This window comes from Centrocercus urophasianus, unplaced genomic scaffold, assembly GCF_019232065.1.
Source record: "Centrocercus urophasianus isolate 14NV4802_14NV808 unplaced genomic scaffold, USGS_Curo_1.0 seq_13, whole genome shotgun sequence".
NCBI classification, from domain to species: Eukaryota; Metazoa; Chordata; class Aves; order Galliformes; family Phasianidae; genus Centrocercus; species Centrocercus urophasianus.
In genome coordinates this window covers 4,526,040-4,552,007 of record NW_024884475.1, presented here as the reverse complement: position 1 = coordinate 4,552,007, position 25,968 = coordinate 4,526,040, and the positions used below count along the sequence as shown (strand labels likewise).

Below are 25,968 nucleotides of genomic sequence, written 5' to 3'. Positions count from 1 at the left end.
TTCTTTTCTTTTCTTTTCTTTTCTTTTCTTTTCTTTTCTTTTCTTTTCTTTTCTTTTCTTTTCTTTTCTTTTCTTTTCTTTTCTTTTCTTTTTCCCCCTATGGTTGATGATTTTATTCTATCTTTTTGGGAAAGCACTCACACTCTGTGTGTGTGTTTGAGTATTCATGTTTTGCATCGTGTCTTTTACCTTCTCTCCTGCTTTGCCTATAAACTTGTATTATTTCAAACAGCTCGGCAGCAAACTGGAGAGCAGTTTTACTAGAAATGCTGATTGAAGTCTGACCGGACAGCATGCATCCGAAACAAGAGGTTTATCGCCAATTCCTGGCTAGAAAGGGCAGCTAAAGGACAAGAGGAGTTTTAGACTTTCCTCTGAGTTTGAAGAGCTAAGCTAAACTTAACTTGTTATTCCCTAAAATTACAAAAAAAAAAAAAGGCGTTTATCCGTTCACTTCTGCGATCGGGGCGGGAGGAAGAGAGCAGCCGGAGCGGTGCTGCCGTATCGCTGGAAATTTGGGTTTTTGCGTCGGGGGTTTGATGGATTTGGGCAAAGGCAGAGCCCTCTAGAGGAGCAGCCCTGCTATTGCTGGGATTGCAGTTCTCGGAGGTGTGCGTGCCGCCTTCGAGCTGTCTCGAGTTGATTTCTCTCCTCCCAGCAAAGGAAATGGGTGAGAAAAGAATGCTGAATTAGCTCTAATAAAAACGCGTGTCCTTAGAAAACTCCAGCTTGCTTTCCCAAACACCGGGGAACGTGGAACAAAAATAGCTCTGGAGAGGTTGTTGCACAGCCGCCATGGCACAGATATGCAAACCGATGCTTAACTTTAAGTGGAGAGAAGAAAGCTTTGATGGTGAGATGGCTTAAAGAAGTTTAATTTTCTTAATGCCTTTATCCCGCGAGTAGCATACAGCATTGCCTCAATGCATTGCTGGCTCTCTGTACAAACCTGCTGCTGCTCCTTTTTGGCATGAGGAGAGCAACGTTATGAGCTCCAGAGCTCTGCCACCATGCTCTCCGAACAGAGAGGTCTGTGCAATGCCTGCCATGTAGAAACACACAGAGAAGTGGCCAGCGAGGTGCCAAGATGGAAAACTGAACTCATTTTCCAGGTAAGAGGCTGGGGCTGCTGTCCAAACAGATTCAGAGTGGGGTTTGAGCAATGCTGTGGGATTACTCTGATTCCTGAGTCACTGGGACATTTGTGAGCAGGGCATTATGAGCAGGGCAGTGAGGTCTGACAGGTCAAGGAGCCCAGGGCATGTGGGAGCTGGGGCTGAGGCTCATCCCCCCCAGCTGAGATTAGGTGCTCTTCTTTCTAGCAAGCTGCCTTTGAAAGTGGTGCAGGTCTTCCTGAAGAAAAGTGCTGCAGGAGAGCAAAGTCGTCCCTGACTGGTGTTGTGTTCTGATTCCTATGTGCTGCTCCTTGTCGTTCGTGTGGGAAGTGCTTTTCTCCCTGATGGGAAGGCATTGTCTTTGCCTCTAAGGCCCTCTCCTCTGAGCATGTAGGTACAGGCTTAGTTGCTGTGAAGCTCAGGTCTGTACAGCTGAACACGGAAATGTGAAAACACTTCAGCCCTGAGCACCCAGCTTTGCAGGGAGAGCTGTTCCCTGCACCCACCTGGGTCTCTTTGCTTCCCAAGGATGCTGAGCTCTAGCCATGGGTGTTAGAGTATCAGGACCTAACAGCCTGTATTGGTGCTGTTGGCTTTTCTAGTGGGAGAGAGCCCAGAATCTCTTCAATGGCTGCAAACTGCTGCAGTGAAGCAGGAACCACAGGTTTGATTTGGTTTGGTTTGGTTTGGCTGCATTTGCAATATAAGTCTCAGTTTCTCCCTAAGGCTGGCAAGAGGCGAGGCAGGAACTCTGTAGCCCACATATAAAATAATTCCCATGTGCAGATTGTATCTTCTCCAGAGTCATCCACAAAATTGGGAATGAGTTCCCAACCCCATGAGGGACAACAAAGGGAAATTATCCTTTCTCTTGCAGTGGTCCAGGACTGTGGCTCCACTCTGTTTCTTCGGTGATATCAGAAAGGAGTTGAATGAGAACTAATCAAATTAAATTTAAAGGCCATGCATTGTACCACTCCCTTGTTTACAGCAAAGCCTGTCCCTTCCCAGGCTTTTTACGTTACACACATTAATCTGCTCTATGCCTTGATTCTGGGAAGGGTGTTTGATATTCTTCCCTCCCTGTATCCAGTCATCTATTGGACTGTCACCCAATGATAAGATCAGAGGCTTTAAAACTTTCTTGATTTTTCAGACCCTACAACATTTCCTGAGGAGATGTCCTCATCCCATTATTTTCAGGCTACTGACAACAGGCTCGGTTGGGTTTTGTTTCTTGTTGTTCACATTCGTAAAAGTAGTGCAAGCTGTGGACTGAGAACTGCTGAGATAGATAGCCAGCATTTTGGAATGGCAGGTATTTTTCCTTTGTGTTTAGATGGTGCTGAGTGTGATGGAGCCCATAGACTCTGCCACAAAACAAGGAGTAAGTCATACTTTAGCCATAGTTACTCAAGACTCGTGGGTGAACCCCACCACTGAAAGCAGCAGTTCTGCTGTTTCCACTTCTGTCTGTAACCTCTGTAAGGTGTTGGTCGTTGTGCTCATGATAAAAGTGAGATTAAATAGATACCTTGGGAGCGAGGCTGTTGAAAGTGGGAATCACAGGGTTTGTGGGGGTGAGGGGATAGGGTCAGGCTTCACGAGATCTGTGTGTCACAAGTGATTTTACCAAACTGGGAGTGAAACCTGAATTTTAGGAGAGGGAGGAGACAGAAGGAAGGCAGCTGTTTGCAGCAGGATCAAGCACACGCTGCAGGTGTTCAGGAATGCATTTGCAGAAGCACTTCCTGCATAAAGCTGGAAGCTGAGCTGAGTTGAAATAAAACAGTGTATTTGTATTTTCTATTTTCTTGTTCTTGTTGCATAATGGGATATTTGAAATGGGGAGTTTGAACTAGTTGACCTTTTATGTCCCTTCCAACCCATGCGATTCTATTTCTAAATGGAGATTGCTGCTCTGGGCTGGTTGCCCTATACTGATGACTACTGGAGAATAATGTGAAGGCCAACATCTTCTGGTCTTAATTTATCTGAACATGTCTGCTCTGCCCTGGAATGAGTAATGGAAGTATTTGAAGGTAAATTTCTGGTCAGGTAAGGTAAAAATAATCGAAACGATTGCTAGATACAGGCAGTAGCCACCGCCATCACCGCCATAAGGAAATGGAAGAGTATTAAATTGATATTTTTTTTCCATGTTTGTTTGGGGAAGATTATTATCAGGTGCTGGTGAAAGAGCATTTAGTGCTCCATTAATAGCTAAGGACTAGATTAAATGGCAACCACATAAGTCAAATATTTTATAATTAGCCAATCAAGGTAATTTATAGTCAAGAGTTTCAGCGCTCTTGGAATGAGAAACGTGTTGGGCCATTTCTGCTGATATATCACTGTGGGACATTGGAGAGGTTTTAGAGGACTAAGAAAACTGGTATCTGCTTGTTATTTAAAAGGATTGAGCAAATGGTGTGGGAAATACCAGGACTGTTACCTTGTCGCTGTCGCAAGAAAGAAATAGTGGACGCATCACTTGGTTTGTGATTTAAAAGGACATGAAATTATGCATTTATAGCAAACAAGCCTTGTCAAATCAATTTGCTGTTGCTCTCCCGTAAGAATAAGCAACTCCTCAATGTTACTGATTTCTGAAAGCATTTGATTCATCAGAGGTGAATTTAAGTAAATAAATAAATAAAAGTATAAAATCAACATGGTGCAAATTGAGTAGTTCTAGTTGATTAAAGAGAGATCTCAGAATGTCACTGTAAACAAATCCTTGAGTCTCATTGCAGGAAAATCCAATGGAAACAGGTTAAATATTGATTTGTATTAAGTATTGCTGTTGATTTGGGGTGAAACAGAGAATCATTGATGACTTAATTTGTAAGGTTAGATCCTTACACAGACTTAGATGATTGAGGGTATGTAGACATATATAAACAATGAAGAGGACAGTCCATGGACACAGATATGCCTTGATCTCTGCATGGGAACTGGGAGCAAATGGGCAGAATGTAATTCAGTGTGGAAGGGCAAAGGGTAGAGCTAGGAACAAAATCAGAGGCTGATGAGGTAACGAAGACCAGCCTGGAAATTCATTATTTTTCATTAAGTTAATAACTTCATATTGGTACTGCATTAAATTATAGTGCCTATACCATCATGAATGAAGACAATGAGGTTCTTTACAATTTATTCAAAGACAGGAGCTGGGGAACATCAAATACAGCCAGTAGAATCCGTGTTCCTGAGAAGATACCACTGCTCACAGCATGTAGTTAAGCCTTGAAACTTCTCAAGGAACTCACTTTAATTATGGGAAATGATGGTTGTGGCTGACATGGTGGCTGTAGATACGTAGGTTGCTCCGAAAGTAATGCTCTCATTTATTTCCGTGGAAACTACAGCAGATAAAAAAGCACAATAACACTATTTGATAGCGCAAATTCTCAGCTCCAAACACGATTTTTCAGCGTAGTCTCCTGGTCACATATTAGTATTGTTTCAAACCTATGAGACACTACAGATGTCTCAGATACTCCAGGAAACATCAGAGAGCTCTAAATACCTTTGTGTATGATTGATTTAAGCCCGAGGTATCAATTTTTACTACGGTGTATAATTGTTCAAAGAAGTTACTAGGAGTTATTGTGGATTCTCCACTGCTTAAAATCAAGGTGGGACCTTTTTTTCTAATACTTACCTGAAAGAAGACTGTTTCTAACAGAAACCTGGGCCTGGGTTTTCCTTCATGCATGTAGCTATACACAGTGATCTCCCATTTTCCCACTGCCAGTTGTATCTTGAGCACTGCACTATGCACAGTCACTTTGCTATTTCCAGCCCCAGATTCAGAACTTTCCTCAGTTGGATTGCTCTCTTTGTACTGTGCTTATTTCTGCTCAGTGCAGACAAGTTAGCAAAAAAAATTCAGTCCAGGTTTTAGTGCGCATCCAAGCAGGCGATTTTGGTAGGTGGAGACTCAAGGCAGCCATTCCATATAGGAAAACTTTGGCTTAAGGCAATGATGCAAAACACAAGAGAGGCACTAGGAGGAATCACAGTAGTCAAAATCAAACAATCCCAGTCAGTTTAAAGTTTGTTACCTTTCAGAAACTGGCCGTTTGGTTACACCAGGATATAGTACTGTGGAACAGGTGCTGTAGTACTCAAAGACATATGGGCTCCTTTAACACATACCAAGGAAGAATTTCCTTGATTTCTTCAAATAATTTCAGGTAATTTTCCAGCTGTTGAGGCATACCTCAGAGTGAACCATTCATGTACACAGTGACTGTGGTATGTGACTGATTGGCACATGCCAAAGATTGGCAATGAAAGTACTAACCAAGAGCAAGTAAGAGAAAGCCTGTATGCATTCATGAGGCTCTACAGACTCTACATATGCAAAAATGGGTGTAAGTGCAAACTAAACAGGAAGCAGAGCTGGAAAGCTTTGACTGGAATTTAGGGGGCCAAAACTGGCAAGTAAAGGAAGTACTGTATATCCCCTGGAGCAGTGGTCTTCTGCAGTCATAACCTCATCCTCTGTCTCAGCAATATCTCTGACGTGGCTTGGTTAGAAATGTGAACTTGGAAGTCTGGTCAGCTCATGGCTGGTGAAATCAGCTATGACATGGATGAGACGGAAAGACCAAAGGTACAAAGGCGTAAGGAAGATACATTCAGCCTAGAGCTCAACTCAGAAATTGCCACTGAGAACCACCTACAGAAGATCCATCAAGCGTTGATGTTGATCACCTTAACACCCAGATGGTAGGCAGCCACTGGGCTTGTGTGTAGGAGGACATTCTCCATGTGGCCATTGATAAGCACAGGGGATAGGTAAAAAGGCGTATCTTCAGCATGCATACCTAGAGCTGAGCCAAGGTTGAAAAGAAAGGGCAGTCAAGGAGAATTAGTTTTAAAAAGGAAATAGCACTGAAATATTCTTGTGAAAGTCCAAATCAAGATGTCCTTTTAGAACAAATGCTAAGAAAGAGGAACTCCAGAGCATTAAGGCCAGCCTCCCTTCTTTCATAGAAGGTCAGCCTGAGGAGATGGGTGAAATATCACCAGACTCTGCACAGATGACTGATCAAGAGATGGAGAGATTTGCGGTGTTTGGGAGATTATAATGCTTCAGGAGCTGTGTGACAAAAAGAATCTTGCTGGCAGAAGTTGCAAAGAAGGGTCAGGAAGCTGAAGAAGTCTGAGGGGCTGAGAGTAGATTGGTGGAGCTGTAGCATGGATCATTGACCTAGTAAAGCAATTGTATGTTATTAAGAAAGAAGAGATCTCACAGACAGGGAAAAGTGGATCCTAGGAAGCAAAAACCCATTATGACAGCCTTCGAAATTCTGTGCATTTGAGCATTCTGAGCGAATTCCTCAATGTGTTCCTTGTTGGAGTATTCAGAAGGTATATTCAGTCTCCACAAAGCAAGAGGGACAGTAGAGCAGAAGCAGTGCAAGAGGCTGATTGCTGACAAGTTGAGAGATACCAAGAAGAAGAACTTCAGTTGCATAATTTCAAAAAGTCATTTGACTTAATGTGTTGCAATAGCTATGTGGAGTGCCCTAGGGCTATATGATATGTGTAAGGAGCTGCTGAAAAACATTATGAAGAGGTGAGGTCAGCAGTCCTGGTCAAGAGCAAGCTGAACAACTGGTTCATCACAATGACTGGTAACAGACAGGGTGACCTGATAGCTCACAGCGACTTCTGGAGCTGCCTGTAGAAAGTGAAGGATGGAGTTATAGTCACCAAATATTTGGTGCAAAGTCAGACAAGGAGATCAAGAGCCTCAGGATAATCACGTCTTTTGGTGGTGCCAGTTCATCAGATGTGCCAAGTCAGGTTGCTGTGTCCCACGGTAAGTGATGCAGATTAAAAATTGATGTAGGCCAGACAACAACCAGGAGGAAAGGCAGAACGGATGAGAACTACACGAGCAGGTAGCAACAGGGCAGACAAGATGGACAATCCTATTTATCTGAGAAATTTCATCACGCAGAACAGCAACGGATATCTCTATGGTGATCTGAAGGGGGGTGCAGCTGATGCCAGTGGATGTAGACCACCTGAAACAGTCACAAAGAGACCAAGAAAAATGGATACAAAAATCAAGCTAATTAGCAGTCCCTGTTCTTACTCTGTGTGAAGAGAAATGGATTTTCAGGAAGTCAAATCACAAAAAAACCCAGTTGGTATTTGCAACAAATTATTAGACTGTCAGACCATGTCAGAAATAAAGCAGTGTGCGATAGAACTTAAAGTAAGTCAGTGAGGTGCGCAAATTCCTGTGATCTGGCTGCTGGATGGCTGGATAATCACTTTTGAGGTACCCTGCTATGGTAAAGGGAAAAGAACTAAGATGGTGGTGGTAGGAACACAAGTATCACTTTTCATTTTGATTTTTTTTTTCTTTAAAATTTTGTCAACAGAAAAGCAGGCCTTTGGATACTGAACTTATACCTACCTTTGTAAGATGATGCTTCTTAACCATAGTTCGTAGACACTTTGGGTCTGTGGTATGTGGACCTGAGAAGGAGAATAGATGACATAAGGAAATGAGTCTGTATTTGCTGAACACAGTGGTGTGCTTATATGGCCACCAGTCAATGGGACAAAAAAAAAAAAAAGGGAAAATGTCTCTGAAAATGCAAGTGACATAGACAAGGTAGCTGAGAAGGAAGCATAAGTCTTTTACATGCAGCAGTTTCAGGTTCATCCTTGGGCAATAAAGCCACCTGGAGTTTCCAAACACTGGACCTGGACCTATCTTTGTCTGTGACACCAGGTCGCTCTGATGGACCAGATGGAGAGAGTTCTGCCAGACAGCAATCAACACCAAGCAAAGAAGAGGCAAAACCACATTTCCACATTCTCCTCTTGATGAATCTGGGTAAGTAAGTCTTTTTGCAAGTCTCTGCTAAACAGAAAATTCATGTTACATAGTCCCGAATTTTTGGATGGGAAACCTAAAAAAAGTAATCGAATGTGCGGCATAGAGAGAAGCAGATGATTTAATCTGGGTTGCAGGAAGGGTGAACATGATAGAGGTGATTGAGCAGCATCAAAGGATGACAATCAATTTGAATTTCCCTAGAAGTGATGTTGATGCCTGTGTTGCTTCTCCCTGTGCTTTCTCTTTAATTAAATACCGAATGTTCCGTTAGTAGTTGGAATAACACGATGTTCCTGGGGAAAAGAAAACCCGAGTAATCCCTTTATCTGCTAAAATAGATGATTTCTAGTAGATTAAACAATGGCCTTTCAGCTACCAGAGCAGAGTTCAGGCCATAATTGAAGTCCTCTCCTTGGCCTCTCCTCGGTCCCTCGCAGCCAGCAGTCCGTAGAGCCCCATCATCAGAGATAACCTCAGTGACTCTTGTCTGCAGTGAGTGTTTCTCCAGATGAGGAGATTAGCTTGAGATAAAGCATATTACCTGAAAATAATAAGTGATTACGGTCCCGGACTGTCTCTCCACATTCATTTCATGCTGGTTAACCCTTGCAAAACTGGCTGTTGGCAGGGTTTTAGGTCTTTAAAGAAGGAGGGGGCGGTGAGGGAGGGTTTCCCATGTCTGAGCAGAGAAAAAGGAGATTTTTTTTCCCTTTCACTCTCTTTTTTTTTTTTTTTTTTTGCCTTGTATGGATGTTCCTGGGCATGGCAACAAGCACTCAGCTCTGGTGTTGCTTCAGTCTGTGGTGCACAGAGTGGCCAGGGCTGTGCCTTGGAAAAAAACAAATGTGCAGTGCCATCACCCTTATTCTGGGGTTAGCAGTGCTCTCCCATTCCCTGGCACAGCACACAGGCTACAAGCTTTGCAGTGGGCAGTTTTCATGGGACCAGTTTTCTGGGATGTGAGCTCAAGGATGAAGAACAGCCCTCTGATGGTTTTTCTACCATAGATGTAGCTGTTGAGATAGGACAAAAGGAAGTGATTTCAGACTAAAGGAGAGGAGATTTAGACTGGATGTGACAAAAAAAGATTTTTTTATGATAAGGGTAGTGAAACATTGGCACAGGTTGCCAGAGAGGTAGTGGGTGCCCCATCCCTGGAGACAATCAAGGTCAGGCTGGACAGGGCTCTGAGCACCTGCTGGAGCTGTAGGTATCCCTGCTCATTGCAGGGGAGTTCGACCAGGTGACCTCTAAAGGTTTCTTCCAAATCTATGATTCTGTGATTGTGACTTGACAACACAACATTCATTGCTTCTGTTCCCATCAATAGGAAATCCAGAGAAATGCCAAAGAAGCTCGCAGGGGATGATGGCAAATTGTCTGTTTATCCATGAGGAAACACATGAGTGTGTCGTGGGTTTCTAGAAATTCACGTTGTTTGCCTAGAGAGGATGGAGAGAAGAAATATAAAAGAAAAAATTCAGACTGAAGAAATGCCTTGAAATCTGCTTATGGGGTGTTGGTGTTGTCACTCCTGGGCATATGCTCCTATGCTGCAGAAACTAAATGTCCTGATGGGAAAACCTTTCGGCCCCGTTCAAGCGGCTGGGAATTTTGTTAATCACTCAGTAGTGGCACTGCCTGCATTTCATTCCCAGGAGGCACCTTCCCAGCTCTCATGCCATTACAGCATCCTCTGTCTGTCATCGCGCTGCTCCCTGGGAGCGAGGGACGAGCAACTTCATCCTTCTTCCTCTAAACGCTTCATCAGCCGCTCCCCTGAAAACTGTAAATAAAGGCCGCTGGGGATAGCTTTTCTGCTTGACCCCTCACCTGAAATGAAAATAGAGGTGGCTGGATTTCATCCTGGTGTGGAGCTCCTTCCCGGGCCGGCTCTTTCCCGTCACTGTTGACAGTTACCTGCCAAGCCCCACAGTTACCTTTGATTTTGCCGTAATGACATCTCGGTACTTAGGATGGCTCTGGGCTCATAATCCTCTCTGCAGCCTTAACCAATTTATGAGTAACCTGAGAGCAGGCTCTCACTTCCTTGTGATTTTGCCTCTTGTTAAATACACTAAAGGTATCAACAAACTGAGCTTGCTGCAGTAATGTGGCTATTGAATGCCCAGAGTGTGCAATTATTGAATGCACATCTGCTATAAATCTCTGCTTTTAGAGGGTAGCTGCATGTGCTTGCCACATTAAAACTGCATTATGTTTTCTTTTCCCAGTGTGTGCTGCTGAAACAAGTGCTTTGTTAGCAATAAGCAGGCAGTGCTCCAAAGAGATGCTAAGAGCAGGAGGGAACATTGAGCAAAGCAGGATTTATCCACAGATTTGCTTTGTCTGTGAGTGCTTTGTCTTTAAAATCCTTCAAGACAAAGTCCTTTATCTGTCTGGTGTGTTTGGAGGGTAAGCACTTCAGGGTTTTCTGTTGGCCTAACAGCTTCTATAATAACTCTGTCTGATCTCTGGAGGACCTACCTGTGCATGCACAGTGCACTTATAAAAGAGCTTCATGGCCGTGAGCAGTCTTGGAATTAGAGGACACAAGCCATGACTCCCCATATGCATGAATTGGCTCCTCTAAAGGAAATTTCTGGGCAGATGATTTACACAGGGGCGGAAGTAGGAGGGGGATCCCTGAGGAAAGCAAACACTTGAGACTTCAAGGTGAGGTGAGTTTGGTGGCACGCTTCTCTAATGTCCATCTGATCCAGGAGGTGCCCACTTCCTAAGCACAGATCAAAGACAAAAGGTGACTTCTGAAATGACATGCAGCCACCTCTCGCATTGCTTAAATTCTCTCCCTCTGCTAACGTTTGATCTCATTTTACTTCTCCTGTCAGTGGAAGCAGGTGGTTGCTTTATTCTCCCTGACAAGTTTGGGTCAGCTAATGGATGCAGTGGGAAAGAGACCTGGATGTGGAATCAATCCAGACCTTGGTTCAGTCAGTGCAGAGGCTCCTCTTCACTGCAGTTGCTTTTGGGTGAGCTCTCGATTTTGACTGGTTGTGATCCTGCCAAACCTTTAAGGTGTGATTGTGTATCAACGTGGGAGTCACAAAAGCCCAGACAGCTACAATCTAGCTGATAGAAAGAGAGGGAATATCTTCAGGTTGCACCAAGGGAGGCTGAGGTTGGATATCAGTAAAAACTTCTTCTCCAAAAGAGGGGTAATGCATTGGAACAGGCTGCCCAGGGAGGTGGTGGAGTCACCATCCCTGTAGGTTTTCAAGAAGCATGGAGATATAGTACTTAAAGACATGGTTTAGTGGGCAGTATTGGTGGTAGGTGGAGAGTTGGACTAGATGATCGTAGGGGACTTTTCCAATCTCAATGATTCTATGATTCTATGAAGCTCCTTGACATGGAGGCATACGTGCTGAGGATTTTCCATGACGCACCACAAATGCACAGCCCCCTTGTATTGACTGATGCAAAGGGCTCATGTTTGCTTTTCTGTGCTCTCAGCTCTCCATGGTGGCTCTACTGATTGCTGGTGAAAACACCAGACTCTTGATCAGCAGATCTGTGGCACATGTGATTGCAGGTGGTGGGCACAAGCCAAGCCAATATTGTTGAGTTAGATCAGGAGCCTCTCTGAGACTTGGCTTGTTTGCAAAGCTCTGCTCTGATTTGGCCTGCTATTCATAACATACGAGTAACATACGAGGCTGTTCTGCCCTGCTCCTTTAGCCTAACTCCAATTTTAACCTTCTCCTTCCAAGGAGAAAGGGTAACAGAATTTACTAACAGGCAAGCTCTTAACAAAGCCTTGGATATCTGATACATATAATGGTCCCAGAGGCATGTTTACTTTGGACTGAGTGAGTGAGTGAAAACCATTCTGGAAGGGCTTTTTCACCCCCAGTGACTTAAACCTAACGAGGAGAAAAGTGATGTGGTTAAAGAGCTATTTAAACAGCAGCATTAGTGAGCAGAGTTAGTTCTCCAACAATACATGTATGTATTTACCTCCCACAGGTGCATAAATATGCATTGATTTGTATCGTGGTACACAGAATACTCACACATAGGCAGTGATGAGATTTTAGCAGTCCTCTGCTGATGGATGCTTGTTGGGGGAAAGAGTGTGAGCAAACAGTGGATTGTTTTTAGGAAGCTACAGCAGAAGTGCCTGAGGACTTGGGACATGACCACTGAGTTCACCAGCTGCAAGGAGACTTTCAGGGATGTGATTTAGGTGGCTGGAAGAGAGCTGCTACAGGTGCCCAAGTGTGGCTGCAGGTGGAAGGGCACTGACTGCATCACTCGGTGCCATAAATGCCTGCACCAAAATATGCAGAAAATTGGAGAAAAGCATGAAATAGACTCTATGGGGAACCCTGTCATGCTGGACGTGCTGCACTGTGACAAGAGTTCATGTTTTTAGACCCAAATGGATGACTGACCTCGTGCTGACAGAATGGGCTGTCAGCACTCGTCCCTTGAAGAAGAGTCTCCCCTTTGCACTTTATCTCCTGGTGGTGATAACGGGAAGGGAGATGTGCAGATTACACCCTGCCTCTTTCACACGATGGGGGTCCTGCTTGCCGAGCACTTCCCTCTTTCAACAACCTCACAGGGGCAATGGATCTTATTCCCAGCCCAAAGAGCACCTGTCAAGAACTGGGCTGACAGGAGGTATGTCCTCCTTGGCCATGTTTTCTTGCAGTTAATTCATAATAACTGAGATGGTTGACCCAAACCTTGCCAGCACCCCGCACAAGAGCCTTGCAGGCTTAGATAGCAGTGTTGTCATCTCAGGAGTGGAAAAAGACAGCAGGTAGAGGAAGATAGGGCCAAAGTGAAGTGAAATCTCTCTTTGTGTTACCAGGGTCTCACTGAGGCTATGAGACTGACTTTGTAGAGGTATATAGCTACCTCTGAGCACAGGAAAATGTCCAGCAGTGTGCCAAGAAGGAGCTGTACTGATCAGGTACACAAATCTCATTGCTTTATTTTATCACTGAGGTCACTGACTGTAATTTAAACTCGTCAGGGCCTGAACTCTGCTGTCACACACTTGGTCTCTGGAAAACTCGCTCCAGATGCTGTTAAAACATACCATTTGCCTTTGACAATCTGGTCCCAGCTGGCACATTGGCCTTGCTGTGGTTTCATTATGCCCACTCACAAAGCATGATGTGAAGGGGTCAAAAGCACCAACATCCTCTGGAAACTTTTCTGGTTGTTTGAGGTGATCAGTGCCTGAAGAAACAGGGGCACTTCCATTCAGGTGCCTGATTTATGCCCCTGGCCCTGGAAATCTCACCTCTCTGGAGTATTGCCAATTATCTTATTAGATAAGATTTCTTCTGCAGGTGTTTATAAAGCAACGCTGATCATCAGTATTAGCTTCTTCCTTTGTGATGGGCAGCCTGCTATAGAACCAGCATGTTGGGTACAGTCATGTGGGGTAAAATGAAGCCTTCTCAATGGACTGCTCCAAGAGTAGAGGTGCTTTCAAAAACATATGGAAAGTGTTCAGCTGGGAAAAGATGGGGAGGAAAACGCACAGCAAGAGCTGCCTGGCCAAACAGCTGCCAGCCAAGCAACCCATTCACAGAATCATAAAATCATAGAATCATTAAGGTTAGAAAAGACCTCCAAGATCATCTAGCCCAATCACCAGCCCAACCTATCATGCCCTCTAATCATGTCCCTCAGTGCCACATCTCCACAGTTCCTGAACACCTCTAGGAATGGTGACTCCACCACCTCCCTGGCAGCCTGTGCCAATGCATTAGCACTCTTTCTGACCCCTTCTTGTGCACTGAGCAGTGTGTGTGGGGATGCCAGGGAGGGATGTGATGTGTGAGCATCCTTCTGCCAGTTCCTTTGTAACGAGAGTTGTGGGGAACATTTCAGGGAGTTGGTATCATGGGAGAGGTAATGGCATTACACTGCATAGGCACCTGTAAGGAAGTTATGAAAGAAGTCACTAAGTGCATAAAAACACTAAAAAAAAGAAAGGCATGTGGTTTGTTGACTTTTTCTTCATATCTGAATTAGCAATGGAGAGGCACATATGCTCACTCAGAGCAGGGGAAGATGAGAGCTGGGTATTAGGTTCCCACCCACTTCTAATTGGGATCCTGTTGGTAATTATCAGCTCCACCATTTGGTATCAGGAAAGAAGAAATGGGAAGCAATAGTGGGCTGCTCCTGCATGACCTATGCTGGCAATGTGCCTTTTAATTTCATGTGAACTGCGCCTGCGAGAAGACGGAAGGATCAAGCCATCATCAAGGAAGATTAGAATTTGGAGCCAGGTTTTGGAAATTGTTTCCTATCTCAGTAATGAATCAGACACCTTAGGTAAAATTCGGATCCTACTGAATAAGCATTTTGGGTTTTTTTAAGTTTAGCATGGCCAGGATTTCACTAATGACACCAAATGTAGGCAAGCACTGGTGTGCCTGCAGCTTGGAGCTAGCACCAGTATTATAGCACCAGTATTATACCCTAAAACTGTATCTCATTTATATTAGTCTCTGGATCTGATTCTGTTTTCTCTGTATGGGAGTTTGTCTGCTGAGTTAAAGGTGATGGGACAGTCCCTCCTGTGCTGTGGTGCTGTGCAGGATGCTGAGATGGTAAGAGTGAGTTTCCTCAACGTATGTAAGTCTCGATTATTTTAGAGTGCAGATTGGTTTCATTTACATCAGGAAAAGGATTCTTTCTCCCTTCTCTGGAAGGAAGACACTCTTGAGAGCTTACTGATATTTTTGTGTTTGACTTTAAGGCAGAAGTTTGTTCCTAATTAATTGAATAAGTGCTTTAATCCCTGGCCTGAGGGCTTCCCATAGAGCATTAGCTGTATTAAGAAGGAAATGGAGTGTAATCCCTTTAATATAAGCACAGGAGAACACGAGAGTTTCACATTTCTAGAAATAATTTCTTTCCTTGTTTTTCTTGTTTATCCTGATATTCATTTGCATAAAATACAGCAGGGATGAAGGGCTTCTCCTTCTGCCTGGCTCCTGTGCTGAGGTGCCAGCAACACGTGGCTCTGGCATTGGCATCCTTGGGCTCCGGTTATGCACTGATGCATAACGGGGTGAAAAGAGAAACAGCTCTGGAATTCAGCTCATTCCAATGGTGCCTGTGAAACCAGCTCCGTGACTGCTTTGCTCTGTATCCAGTGTGCTACGAGTGCAGAGCAAAAAGGGATTTTCTGTCCCAGTGTGGGGAATCAGAAACCCTTCAGAAATCAGTTCCCATAGGCCAGGGCCCTCTCCACATCCTTCCAAAGAAACTGCTTTTCAGTAAAGTCAGACCAGGATCCTGGAGCCGAGATGTCGTCTTTCTGACTCATGCATCATCACTGGCATTTACCACTATCTGCATTAACTGCAGTGCAGGAGAATCTCCTTTCTGCTCTGATATCCAGGCTCAAATGTGGCTACAGAAATTGGACTCTTGGATGAGATTCAGCTGACCAAACCTATGCTTTCCGAGAAAGCAGTTTATTTCTTCCCAAAATATGTGTCTCCACTGGTCACATGAATCAGGCTAAATGAGCCAGGAGGCCAGGAAGGTTCAGCTCAGAGGGAGACATCCTCTTTGTAGACATCTAAAATGAGTTGAAATTAGTCTTGGATGAGATGGATCCAAAGGTAGTTAATGCTTGATGTTTATGAAAGAGTAATTACTGCTTTGTGGGTATGGGACAGAAGACTGCCCCCCCTCAAGGGCTCAGAAAGGGGCTTTGCCCCTCTCCCGTGTTCCCAGCTGAAGGAGCAGGTAGCAGCTCCCCGTGTTTGCCTTGAGGTGGCTTCTCCCCAAGAAGCCCTCATCCCACACATGAGGGCAAGGTCCCCTCCCACCAACGCCTCCAGTGTTCTAGATTGCAGGTGTCTCACAAGGGGCAGGAGGTTTCCCTTCTCCATGGAAACCCTGCTGCCACCAAACATATCCCACCGTGCACATACCAAGGCGCTTCTCCTGTCCTGGGAAGGGACACGGAGGTTCACCTCTCTGCCTTTTGGCAGCTGGTGGTGAGGTGCTGTCATCTCATCTCTGCTGGATCCTGCCAAGCTTCATCTCCTGAGCTGTCTGGCTCCATAGGTGCTCGTTGCTGGATGTACACACTTTGCATCACTGAGATTGGATGATGTCAGTCATACTCCAAACACCGGTTTGGGGTACGCAGGGGTCCTACAGCCACATCTAAATCCCCTTTTTCCTTCCAGGACTCACACCAAGTCTCTAGATCCCTTGCCCCTTGGGGCAGAGGGGAGGAGAAGATCTGGTATGCCAGCTGTTGATGGAATGACTTCTTCTGGTCCAGGTTCCTGGTTCACCACAGAGGATGCAATGAGGAAACCAGTGCATTCGAAGGTGAAAAACAAAAGGGGTTCCCTCCCTCCCTGGAGTTTGAGTAATGGAATTGCAGTCTGCCAGGTTGGGAAGATAAGAGGAGCTGGTGACAACAGGCTTCTGGGTCCTGGCCAAAGGCAGCCACTCGTCTGGGAAGCCCGGAGGGAGAAATGAGTGAAATGCTGGAATAGAGTAATGAGGATATAGAATATGTTCTTGCACATAATGAATGACACTGCTGGCAAGGCACAAGGAACCTTCTTAAGATGCTGTGTGCTGGCGCAGTTATTGGTTCCTTTTATCTCAGTAGGTGCTTTAAGTATTTCAACTTTGTCCAAAGCACCAAAGTGAGCCTGAAGGCTCATCTCACCCGCTTTCCTGTCTCCAGCAGTGAGCTGTGGCAGATGCCAAGGGGAGAGCACGGGAAACAGGATGAGCACATAGTGCTTCCTCCCTAAAGTCCTCTGCACGTCCCTAGAAGTTTACACTGCATTTGTTTTTGGTCTCCAGGCTGGTGTTGCAGCCTTAATATCCCTTGGTGGAATTTTCCTCCATAATTTCTCCAGTTGCTTTACAAAATATATATTGACATTTGCCAGTGCTTGACTTTAAAGATGTGAGGAGCACACAAGAAGTACTGAAATGTGAGATGGAAGCTTAACCTCTGTGACACTGGACCTCAGCAGTGATGAAAATATATTAGCAGCTTTATGCTTGTGCATTGAGTATCTCTCTACTTGTGCCCTGAGTAGTCCAGGGAGGCTTGAGAAAGGCACTATGGTGGTCTTCCTAGGACTAGAAGAACCTGAAAGCTTCTTGCCAAAAGATCTTGGACCTTCCTGGTCACCCTTCTTGAGGTTTAACTAAGCGAGGGCTGCCCCTGTTGGACTGATCCCAAGAGACACAGATTGCATTCAGAAGAGCAGTTTGTCCTCCTCTAAGCATAAGGAGGCAGGGGAGGTTCAGGTTGGATATAAGGAAAAATACCTTCTCTGAAGAAGTAATGCATTGGCACAGCTGCCAGGGAGGTGGTGAAGTCACCATCCCTGGAGGTGTTCAAGAATTGCAGAGATGTGGCAGTGAGGGACGTGGGTTAGTGGGCATGGTGGGGCTGGTGGTTGGGCTAGATGATCTTGGAGGTCTTTACCAATTTCAATGATTCTATGATTCTGTGTTTCTGTCACCACCTCTAGGTGACAGAAGGTGACCAAGCCCTAGCAGTACCCTTTTGTTTGCTTCCTCTCCTTTCAGCCGCCTGTGTCGCTGGGTATGTACAGGAGCATGTACAAGAAGGAGTACAAATGGCATGAGGAAAACAAACCACCCACTGAGGAGGACGTGAAGGTACTGTGGGCACTTCCTTGCTTTGCTCCTTGCCCTTTGGTGCCAGCTCCCAGCTCTTGGCTATGGGACAGCCAGGGACTGGGCAGGCCTGAGATTGGGTGCGTGCAGATGTGTGAGTCCCTTTGGTTTACTTTTGTCCCTGCTGCTATGACCCACCAGCAGTTCCATCGTCCCCAAATACCCAAGGCCTCTGTCCCCATCCCTTCTGTGGGAAATCCCCCTTGTGCCCTCCAGTGAACGCATTTGGGCGGGCTGTGCTAATTACACTCATTAAGCCAGGGCATTAACAGCTGCATGCTGAACCGCACCTAAGCCTTGGACTCCTATTGCTCCTTGTGGGGCCGATGGAGTGATCAGGATCAGATCCATCCCAGTGCCGCCTTTAGGAGGGGGATTGCATTAGGGATGGAGATGTCTCCATGCCCCGACACGGGCCTGCGAAGGCTTCTGTGGGGAAGCTTACGTTGTTTTCTTTCTAATCCCCTGGCGGTGCGAGTGACCCCCTGAGCTATTTAATCTGATTTGCCGCGCTCCGCCTGCCCTGCCCTAATTGCTTGTGGCAGCCCGGTGGGGACAGCTGTGGTTTGCACCGGGCCACTGCCGAGAAGTGGTGGGGGGCATGTTCGCTTGCTAAAGCACTTTGGGCTCATTCGCTCACGAGAGAGAGGGAAAAAAAAGCATTTGAGCTGGGGAGGGAGAGTGGGCAACAACAGAGGAATCATTGTGTGAAGGTGCCCGCTGGGGCTGTCTGTGCAGGAGGGTGGTGGTGGCTCTCATCCTGCACGTCAGGCTCTGGCCTCACTGCCGTCCTTGGCCCTCTCCTCTCCTCCCCTGTTTCCCGGCTGCCAGCTCCCCTCCTCCTGCCCTTGGGAGCACTCCTGCTGCCAGCAGCCTTCATTAGTGGGGCTCTGCTGGGCTGGCGAGTGCTTCCCGGAAAGCCCAAGCCTCAGGTGGCCTCCAGGAGGGCAGGGTTAACCCCTGCCTGCTGCGGCATGGCGAGAAGCGGTCGTGGTGCCCAATCCACGCACCTCAACTTCTTTTCTTTATTATTACTATTTTTCTTGACAACTTTGGAAGGCTGTATGTATTATGTGGAAGTCCTCGTGGAGTTGGAGGGAGGAAACAACTGAGATGTGACTGCTTTCATTGGGTTGCATCTCCCATTGACTCTTCATTGACCCTCTATTAACTTGCAAGGAAAGCTGTTCCACTGAGCCAAGCGCTGATGAGGTCCTTGGGAAGCCCAAGTTTTGCTTTTGCTTTTGTTAAGTGGATAAAACTACGTGGGGAATTTTCTGTGTGAAATGTGGGGTGATGTCCTGCTGGAAGCTGAAGACATCCTTGGGTTAAGACAGAAAGCACCATCTGCTCTGTCACCCCCACCATAGGTCTCCAGAGGCTCTTGTCCCTCCAGCGATGCCTCATGAGGAGCTCTTGCCATCCTTGTGGGAGGAAACTCCCAAATACAGGTGGTCCCCATAGATCAGCAGCCTCCTTGCCCTGATCTAGGCATGGTGAGGAAGTCACCTTGGACTGAGTGACGGCAGGATTTATGAGGCCAAAGGACAAAGGGAAACTTGTGGAGGTCCAAAGCAAGAAGTCACAGATAGCTGATAGGCAAAACATGGTCCTGGCAGAGCAGAAGTTTCTTTGGCTGAGCCTTTAGCAAGGATCAGTTGGCTCCACACAGAGCTGTAGCATGCAGCTGGAAAGATGCTGAAGCTGGCAGATTCCCTGAGCAGCTGTGCCAGCTGCCACATCAGCCTTCCCTTGCCATGAATCCTTATACGGATCTGTCCCTTCTGCTGGAAAGATCAGCAGCCTTCCTTCCCTGCTTCATGGGTTGTGTTATCATTGCTAATGGTTGAGGAGCTGGCACCCTGCAGTCAGGTCATTGCCTCTTCCATCCTCCTGCTCTGCTCATTGCCTAGGGATGTGCTCATCCACCATGGAAAGACGAGGAAAGATGGAAAGACAAAGGAAGATGGAAAAAAAAGTGGGCAAGAGTGACCAGCCAGAAAATCCCAACATGAAATCAGCTGTGGATTGAGGCCACAACCCGAGAGATCTGGGCTTTGTGCTGTCCTGTTGCAGGTGGTCTCAGTGCCCAGCAAGCCATAAGAAGACAGAAAGAAGAAGACATGAAGACCATCTAAGGGCTGGAGCACCTCTCCTATGAAGAAAGATTGAGAGAGTTGGGCTTGTTCAGCCTGGAGAAGGCTTCAGAGAGACCTCCCTGTACTTGTAGGGAGCTTATAAGCAGGAGGGGAGCGACTATTTATATGATCTAATAGTGACAGGACAAAGGGGAATGGCTTTAAACAAAAAGAGGGGAAATTTAGGTTAGATGTTAGGAAGGAATTCTTTACTCAGAGGGTGGTGAGGGTCTGGCACAGGCTGCCCAGAAGAGCTGTCCTTGGAGGCATTCAGTGCCAGGTTGGATGGGGCCCTGGGCAGCCTGATCTGGGGGGTGGTAACCAGCCTACGGCAGGGGGGTTGGAAGCAGATGATCTTTAAGGTCCCTTCCAACTTAAGCCATTGTATAATTCTAAGAAAGAGGCAGCCTTAATATTCTGTGCATTATTTAATGATACTTGTGTGGCTTCTTTGTGGCTGCGGTGTCCCTGTGGGCAGGTAGCAGTGTTTAGTGATGCTTTAGTAATTGTCCTCCTCACCACGTCTCCACTCACACATGACTTCTTTCTGCAGAAGCTCAGAGCCAAGGAGTTTGCCGTGCCCCAAAAGCCACAGGCAATGCCATACTATGACAAAGCTCTCGGGGAAGGGAGAGATGTCACACAAAGTGAGAAGCAAGAAGGCATTGACCTCAGTCCCAGTGTGCTGCAGCAGGCTCATGAAGAGCAGATAAAGCACTTCAGTTCAGACCTCCCCCTTGCAGAAAGCCGTGCACCAAAGCAGTACCTCACCACTGAACTGGCAGCAACCCAGGCGGACAGACCAGAGAGGCCACAGGCTCTCAGTGGGCAGGAAAAGGAACTGTCTTCTTCCCAGCACCTTCAAGCTGCTGCTGGTGGCCCAGGAGCAACAGGTAATCCCACTCAGCTGGCACCAGGCAGATCCAGCATCTGAGAGCTGTCTGCTGGGCTGTGCTATCCCAAGTCCCCCTGCCCCAGGCTGGCTGGGCACCAATGGGCTGCAGGTTGGCTTAGCAGGGTAGCAGGCTCACGACCTGCTTGTGTGGATTAAAATGCTAATACAAATCCTTGCTAGCACATCAGGAAGACAAAATCAGTGCTCACCATCTGTGCTTGATCTTCAAAAAGCACTGCAGAGCTTCCTCTGAGTTCCAAGGTAGAAGGGAGGAGGGCAGCACTGCTCAGCACCAAGCAGGGGGATATGGGCAGGATGTCCTCTCTGAATTCCCATCTTGCACCATAGGATGTCTGTTTGGAGCTCTCAACTCTCCTCATGGTCAATGGGGAGAAAAGCCACAGATAGTTATTGTAGCCTAAATGCTGCCATGAAGATCCTAGAATCATAGAATCTAGTTGGGAGGGACCCTTAAAGGTCATCTGGTCCATCTCCCCTACAAAGAAGAGGGACAAATACAGCTCCAGCAGGTGCTCAGAGCCCCATCCAGCTTGTCTTTGAATATCTGCAAGGACAGACCATGAAATAGAGTGAATCCTGGCAGGACTTCCCTTTCTCCATGCACTAGAAGGAGAGCTGGGATAAATAGCTCAGATGGACATGTCTCCATTTGGACAGATAACCATTTAAAGATGTCTCTTAACAACTGAAGGCTTCAAGCATCTCCTTGCTGAGCCCATCTTACACTGTATTGTGCTAGTGACACAACTGCTGTGGGCTTTTTCCTTCTTGCTCTACCCCTCTATAGTCCAGCAGTGCTGTATTTCTTGCAAAGTCTCTCATACAATTACCTGCAAAGGGTCTCAGCTCCTTTTAGCACTCCGGAGTGCCATGGAGACAGCATGGCTCCTTCCACTCACTTCACATCACCATAAATCTTTCCCCCATGGGCTTTGTGAACCAAATCAATTCCAAATTGATGCAACTCAGCAAAGCTCTGCTGAAGGGAATGAGTCTTCCCTTGATTTATACCAGCTGAGGCTCCAAGTTGCCGTTGTTATTTGCTTGCTCCCACCCGAGGGCAGGATTTGGGTAATTGATAGATTTTCCTATCTAATGCACTGTTGTCTTCTCTCATTTCTCAGGGATGTTGCTGTATAGGCAGAAGCTGGATCCCACCTGGGGTACCTACCAGCACTTCATGCTGGAGACAGGCCAGGCCCTGCGAGATGAGGCTCAGCAAAACAAGAATGTGGCCCTGTCCTCGTCGGTTTTGGTGGAAGGTCAGTGGGTGGAGGCTGTGGCAGATGACTTCAGCCTGACCTTGGGCTTCTTGAATTTAATGCAGGAAGTGAATGAAGGAGGTGAAGTAAATACAGTGGGAAATGCCTGCAGGATCCCCACAGCCATCCACCTGTTGGTGGGAAGAAGTAAGGCAGGGAAAATAACTTTCATCCAGAAAAGGTTGGAGCATCATAAATAACATCTCTTCCATGCCCATTTTCGTATGGGCCACTCCAGGTGGTTGCAGCTCAAGTTGGTGGGTATGCGTGCATTCTCACTGCTTTGCTGTGAGCGCTGACAGAACGTTTTCTGTAGGCAGGTCCATTTGGTCAGAGGGACACACGTGAAGGAGAGACATGACAGCCCTTCAAGCCAGCTCCTGCAAGGATTTTTGGGGGACAAAAGCAGAGCAGATGTGATGATCCTCACCTGGGGGCTGCCCTCCCTGCATGCATCCCCCCTGGCGTGGGGCTGAGCTGCTGTCCCATCTCCAGATTTCTGTGGTTTCTGCACTAAGAGCAGCCTCTGGCAGCAGATCTACAGCCTGCAGACAGGGTGCATGGTTTTACCACAAAGTCACTGCAAACTGGTTTTATTTGGGGTCACTCATGCACTTATTTCCATACACCAAAGGCACAAAAGGAAATGAGGAAAGAGCTCTGCATGAACACTCAGTTCAGCCACACATCGGTGTCCATGCATCCTCTTGTAGTAACGTTGCACAAGATGGGCTGTGGAGTATTTTTTGTTTTTCTGCAAAGGAACTCATCCTTGTTTTACTCCTGATGAAGTAAGGCAAAGATGTGTTGCTCTGGCATGATAAAAGAGGAAAATGTAGACAGCAGGAGAAAATACATTGCAGCAGACCAGTCAATGTCCACAAGGGACAAGACACCTTGTGTGACTTCCATCATACTTAAGAGGCCATAGGAAATGAGTGCTAAAATATCTCCATCCCTACCAAGGAATCACTTGCATTTTCCCTTGGTTAACTCATGGTCATGGTAGCTCCAATGGGAGTGCTAAGAGCATGAAGTGCTGAAGGAGCTCAGGAGGAGGGGGAATGGTTGGACTACAGGATGCAGGGGATAGAGACCCCCCCCAGAATAGAATTATAGAATCGTTTGAGTTGGGAGGGACTTTGAAAGGCCATCAAGTCCAACTCTCCTGCAGTGAACAGGGGCATCTTCAGCCAGATCAGGTGCTCAGATCCCAATCCACTGTGACCTCTTGATTATTTGTACTCTCCTTCACTAGAGTGCTGTGGCCATGACCGCAGAAGTACCTACAGCACCGACTTCCAGCACCAGCCTGCAGCCTGCACTGGAAGCTGTATAGCAAATAAGAATCTATCTCACATTTTCACTGAAGATGAACGCTTCCACCAGTAAGGGAAAGCTGGGCTGGGGGAATGGGTTGGGAGCAGGGACAGGGTCAGACTAGAAAAGGGCGGTTTTGGAGCTGGTTGGGGTTGGAAGGTGTTTCTCAAGTGTATTTCTCCATGTCTACATTATGCAATGTGTTCAAATGAATTCCCTTAGGGCCACGGCCTTTCACAAGGCTCAACCTTTTCTTGAGAAGTTTTATAGTGGGGTTGGTGTGATCTGGGAAGCTTTTCCTGGGGCAACCATTGACAATTCCCCTCAGGAAGTGGGAACTGAGGTCCCTGCGGGATGGGCACAGGAGGGCACATCTCAGCATTTCGGTGCCTGGGCTTCTCCTGGGAAAGGAAGCTCTTGGATCAGACAGGGCAGGAGCTGTTTGTGAGGTGACTCATCTGCACACTATGAACAAACAGGCATAAACTACTCCTGAGCTCTGATTTCTCACCTGGAAAGGTAATTCCTCCCCGCTGCCTCATCCCCTCACCTCCCCCTAGCATATATATATATATTGCAGATGTACACTGAAGTCTTGATTTTGATTTACGATCTCAGATATAGGTGTGGGCTGCAGATGGAATTGGTGCAATGGTTGACCTAGGTGGGTGACTGGTCCCTGTGACAGTACTCACTCCTCATTACCTTCTCCATGTTCTCTGCAGGAACCACTGGGTGTCTGAGTACAAGGACAACTACAGCATTTACTTGCAGAAGCTGAACTGGGCATCTCGAGGCCACACTGCAGAGCCTGGCTCTGCCTTGAAGCCCCAAGGGCTGCCTTCCCAGAGTGAGGTTTCACCAGACACAGCCCAGTGAGTGCTGCTGCACGGTAAGTGGCAGCATTACCCGTGTCTGTGCTGGGTGACGCTGTGCTGGGGAGTCAGTAGGATTGCAGAGGTTGAGGCAGAGGGATTACAGGGGCACATTCATGAGGTGAAGAGCCAAAGCCTGAGCAGCCTCATTGAGCTGGCCCTGCTTTCAGCAGGCTTGAGCCAGGAAACCTACATTGCATTGTTGTTCTGATTGATGTGAAGATGCATTACCCATGCTGTTTTGTGATTGCAGCTCCCTGTTCTCCAAGCTGAGGGAGATTTTCCACCAGAGATCCTGGAAGCCTGGAAACCTCTATTCCAAACCGCCGTTACCAAATATTTTTAAAGTGTCCAGCAGAAACGTTTTTACACACCTATTTCATGAAGAAACCTGAGCTTTCCTCATTGTCAGAAATAAAAAGGGTTTTTTGGACAGTGCAGAACTAAAAGCACTCATCAAAGTTAAGTTTATGTACTTATTTAAAAAAAAATCTGTGTTCATTTACTGTCTTAAAAGCCTTTTGAATGTTACTGAGAGCAGCCAGCATTGATTTTGCTGTGTGTTTTTGGGGTTTAGGGTGATATCTAGGATTTGTGGAAGGAGCGAGGCTGCTACCAGCCTGAAGGTGGCATTGCAGGGCTGCAGATGCATGGAAGGTTCTGGGAATGGCTGGTGGCCCTGATCCCACCCAACTCTGCTTTGGGATCTTTTGAGTGGGCACCAAAACTGTCCTAGAATAGACAGTGTAGAAACCTTCCTCAGCATCTCAAACATGCTGCTTTTCATGTTTATTTGGTACTTTATTTTTTGTTTATTTGGGCTTGTTTATGGTACTCAAGGATAAGATACTTTGGACGGATACAGACAAAATATGGAAAGATAACGATGACAACCAATAACCGCTTTTACAGTAATATCAAACACACCTAGACCAGGAGCAGGTGGTGATGGCATCTACAGACAAAGCAGCACACTGGTCGCTGCCCCAAGGAACTGACTGTCAAGGGGAATCAGCTCTTCTGCTTCTTTGCATGCCACTGGCGTTTCACTCCATCACCACATCCCAGTGACAATTTTTGCCATTGGGAAAGCCACCTGCTCTCATCAAACAACAAGAAATAATGGCCTTAGGTTATGCCAGGGGAGGTTCAGGTTGAATATTAGGAAAAATTTGTTCTCTGAAGAAGTGATAATGCATTGGAACAGGCTGCCCATGGAAGTTGTGGAATCCCATCCTTGGGAGTGTCCAAGAACTGTGTCAATGTGGCACCAAGGGACATGGTTAGTGGGCATGGTGGGGATGGGTTGATGGTTGGACTTGATCTTAGAGGTCTTTTCCAATCTAAATGATTCTATGATTCTGCTTAGACATGCGATAGAAGGATTCTCAGGCATGGGATGTCACTGATCCAGTCAGCATGGCATTGGATATCATAGAGATTCCCACTGCAGCTGTGTACAATGGGTAGAATTTGGAAAGCAAAAACAATGAAACGGCCTTTACCTTAAAAATAGGAAAAAAATAATACTTTTTCACAACATAAGTTCCAGAATTTGTTTGAATTCTTGGGGAACGGGACCATGAGAGTAGAAATGTTCTTAGTGGGACATGCACTTTTTATTGGTTAAAACAAATCCAATGATCTCACTGATAAGTTTACCTTATGAAAAAACGTCATTATCCTGACTCCCCATGCTGGAGACAGGCTCCTTAGACATGCTGGCATTGCTCCACAGCAACAGTCTGATAGGCAGACAGGGTCTGCGTGGCAAT

The 25,968-nt window shown here is 46.4% G+C and overlaps 1 protein-coding gene across 3 annotated transcripts; it reads left to right on the top strand.

Moving 5' to 3' along the window:
* Positions 1 to 2,868: 2,868 nt before the first annotated feature.
* Positions 2,869 to 24,694, top strand: LOC122156931. Of its 3 annotated transcripts, XM_042812231.1 has the most exons (9): positions 2,869 to 3,157; positions 7,882 to 7,986; positions 16,194 to 16,341; positions 17,572 to 17,664; positions 20,374 to 20,713; positions 21,861 to 21,998; positions 23,257 to 23,386; positions 24,044 to 24,210; positions 24,447 to 24,694. In XM_042812231.1, exons 3-8 carry the CDS (start codon positions 16,255 to 16,257, stop codon positions 24,195 to 24,197), a joined length of 942 nt encoding a protein of 313 aa, XP_042668165.1. In that variant the 5' UTR covers positions 2,869 to 3,157; positions 7,882 to 7,986; positions 16,194 to 16,254; the 3' UTR covers positions 24,198 to 24,210; positions 24,447 to 24,694. The 3 variants fall into 3 exon arrangements, with proteins under 3 accessions (XP_042668165.1, XP_042668164.1, XP_042668163.1); XM_042812230.1 differs by lacking the exon at positions 2,869 to 3,157 and having other exon boundaries at positions 7,490 to 7,986; XM_042812229.1 differs by lacking the exons at positions 2,869 to 3,157; positions 7,882 to 7,986 and adding an exon at positions 14,561 to 14,594.
* The last annotated feature ends 1,274 nt before the right edge of the window (positions 24,695 to 25,968 follow it).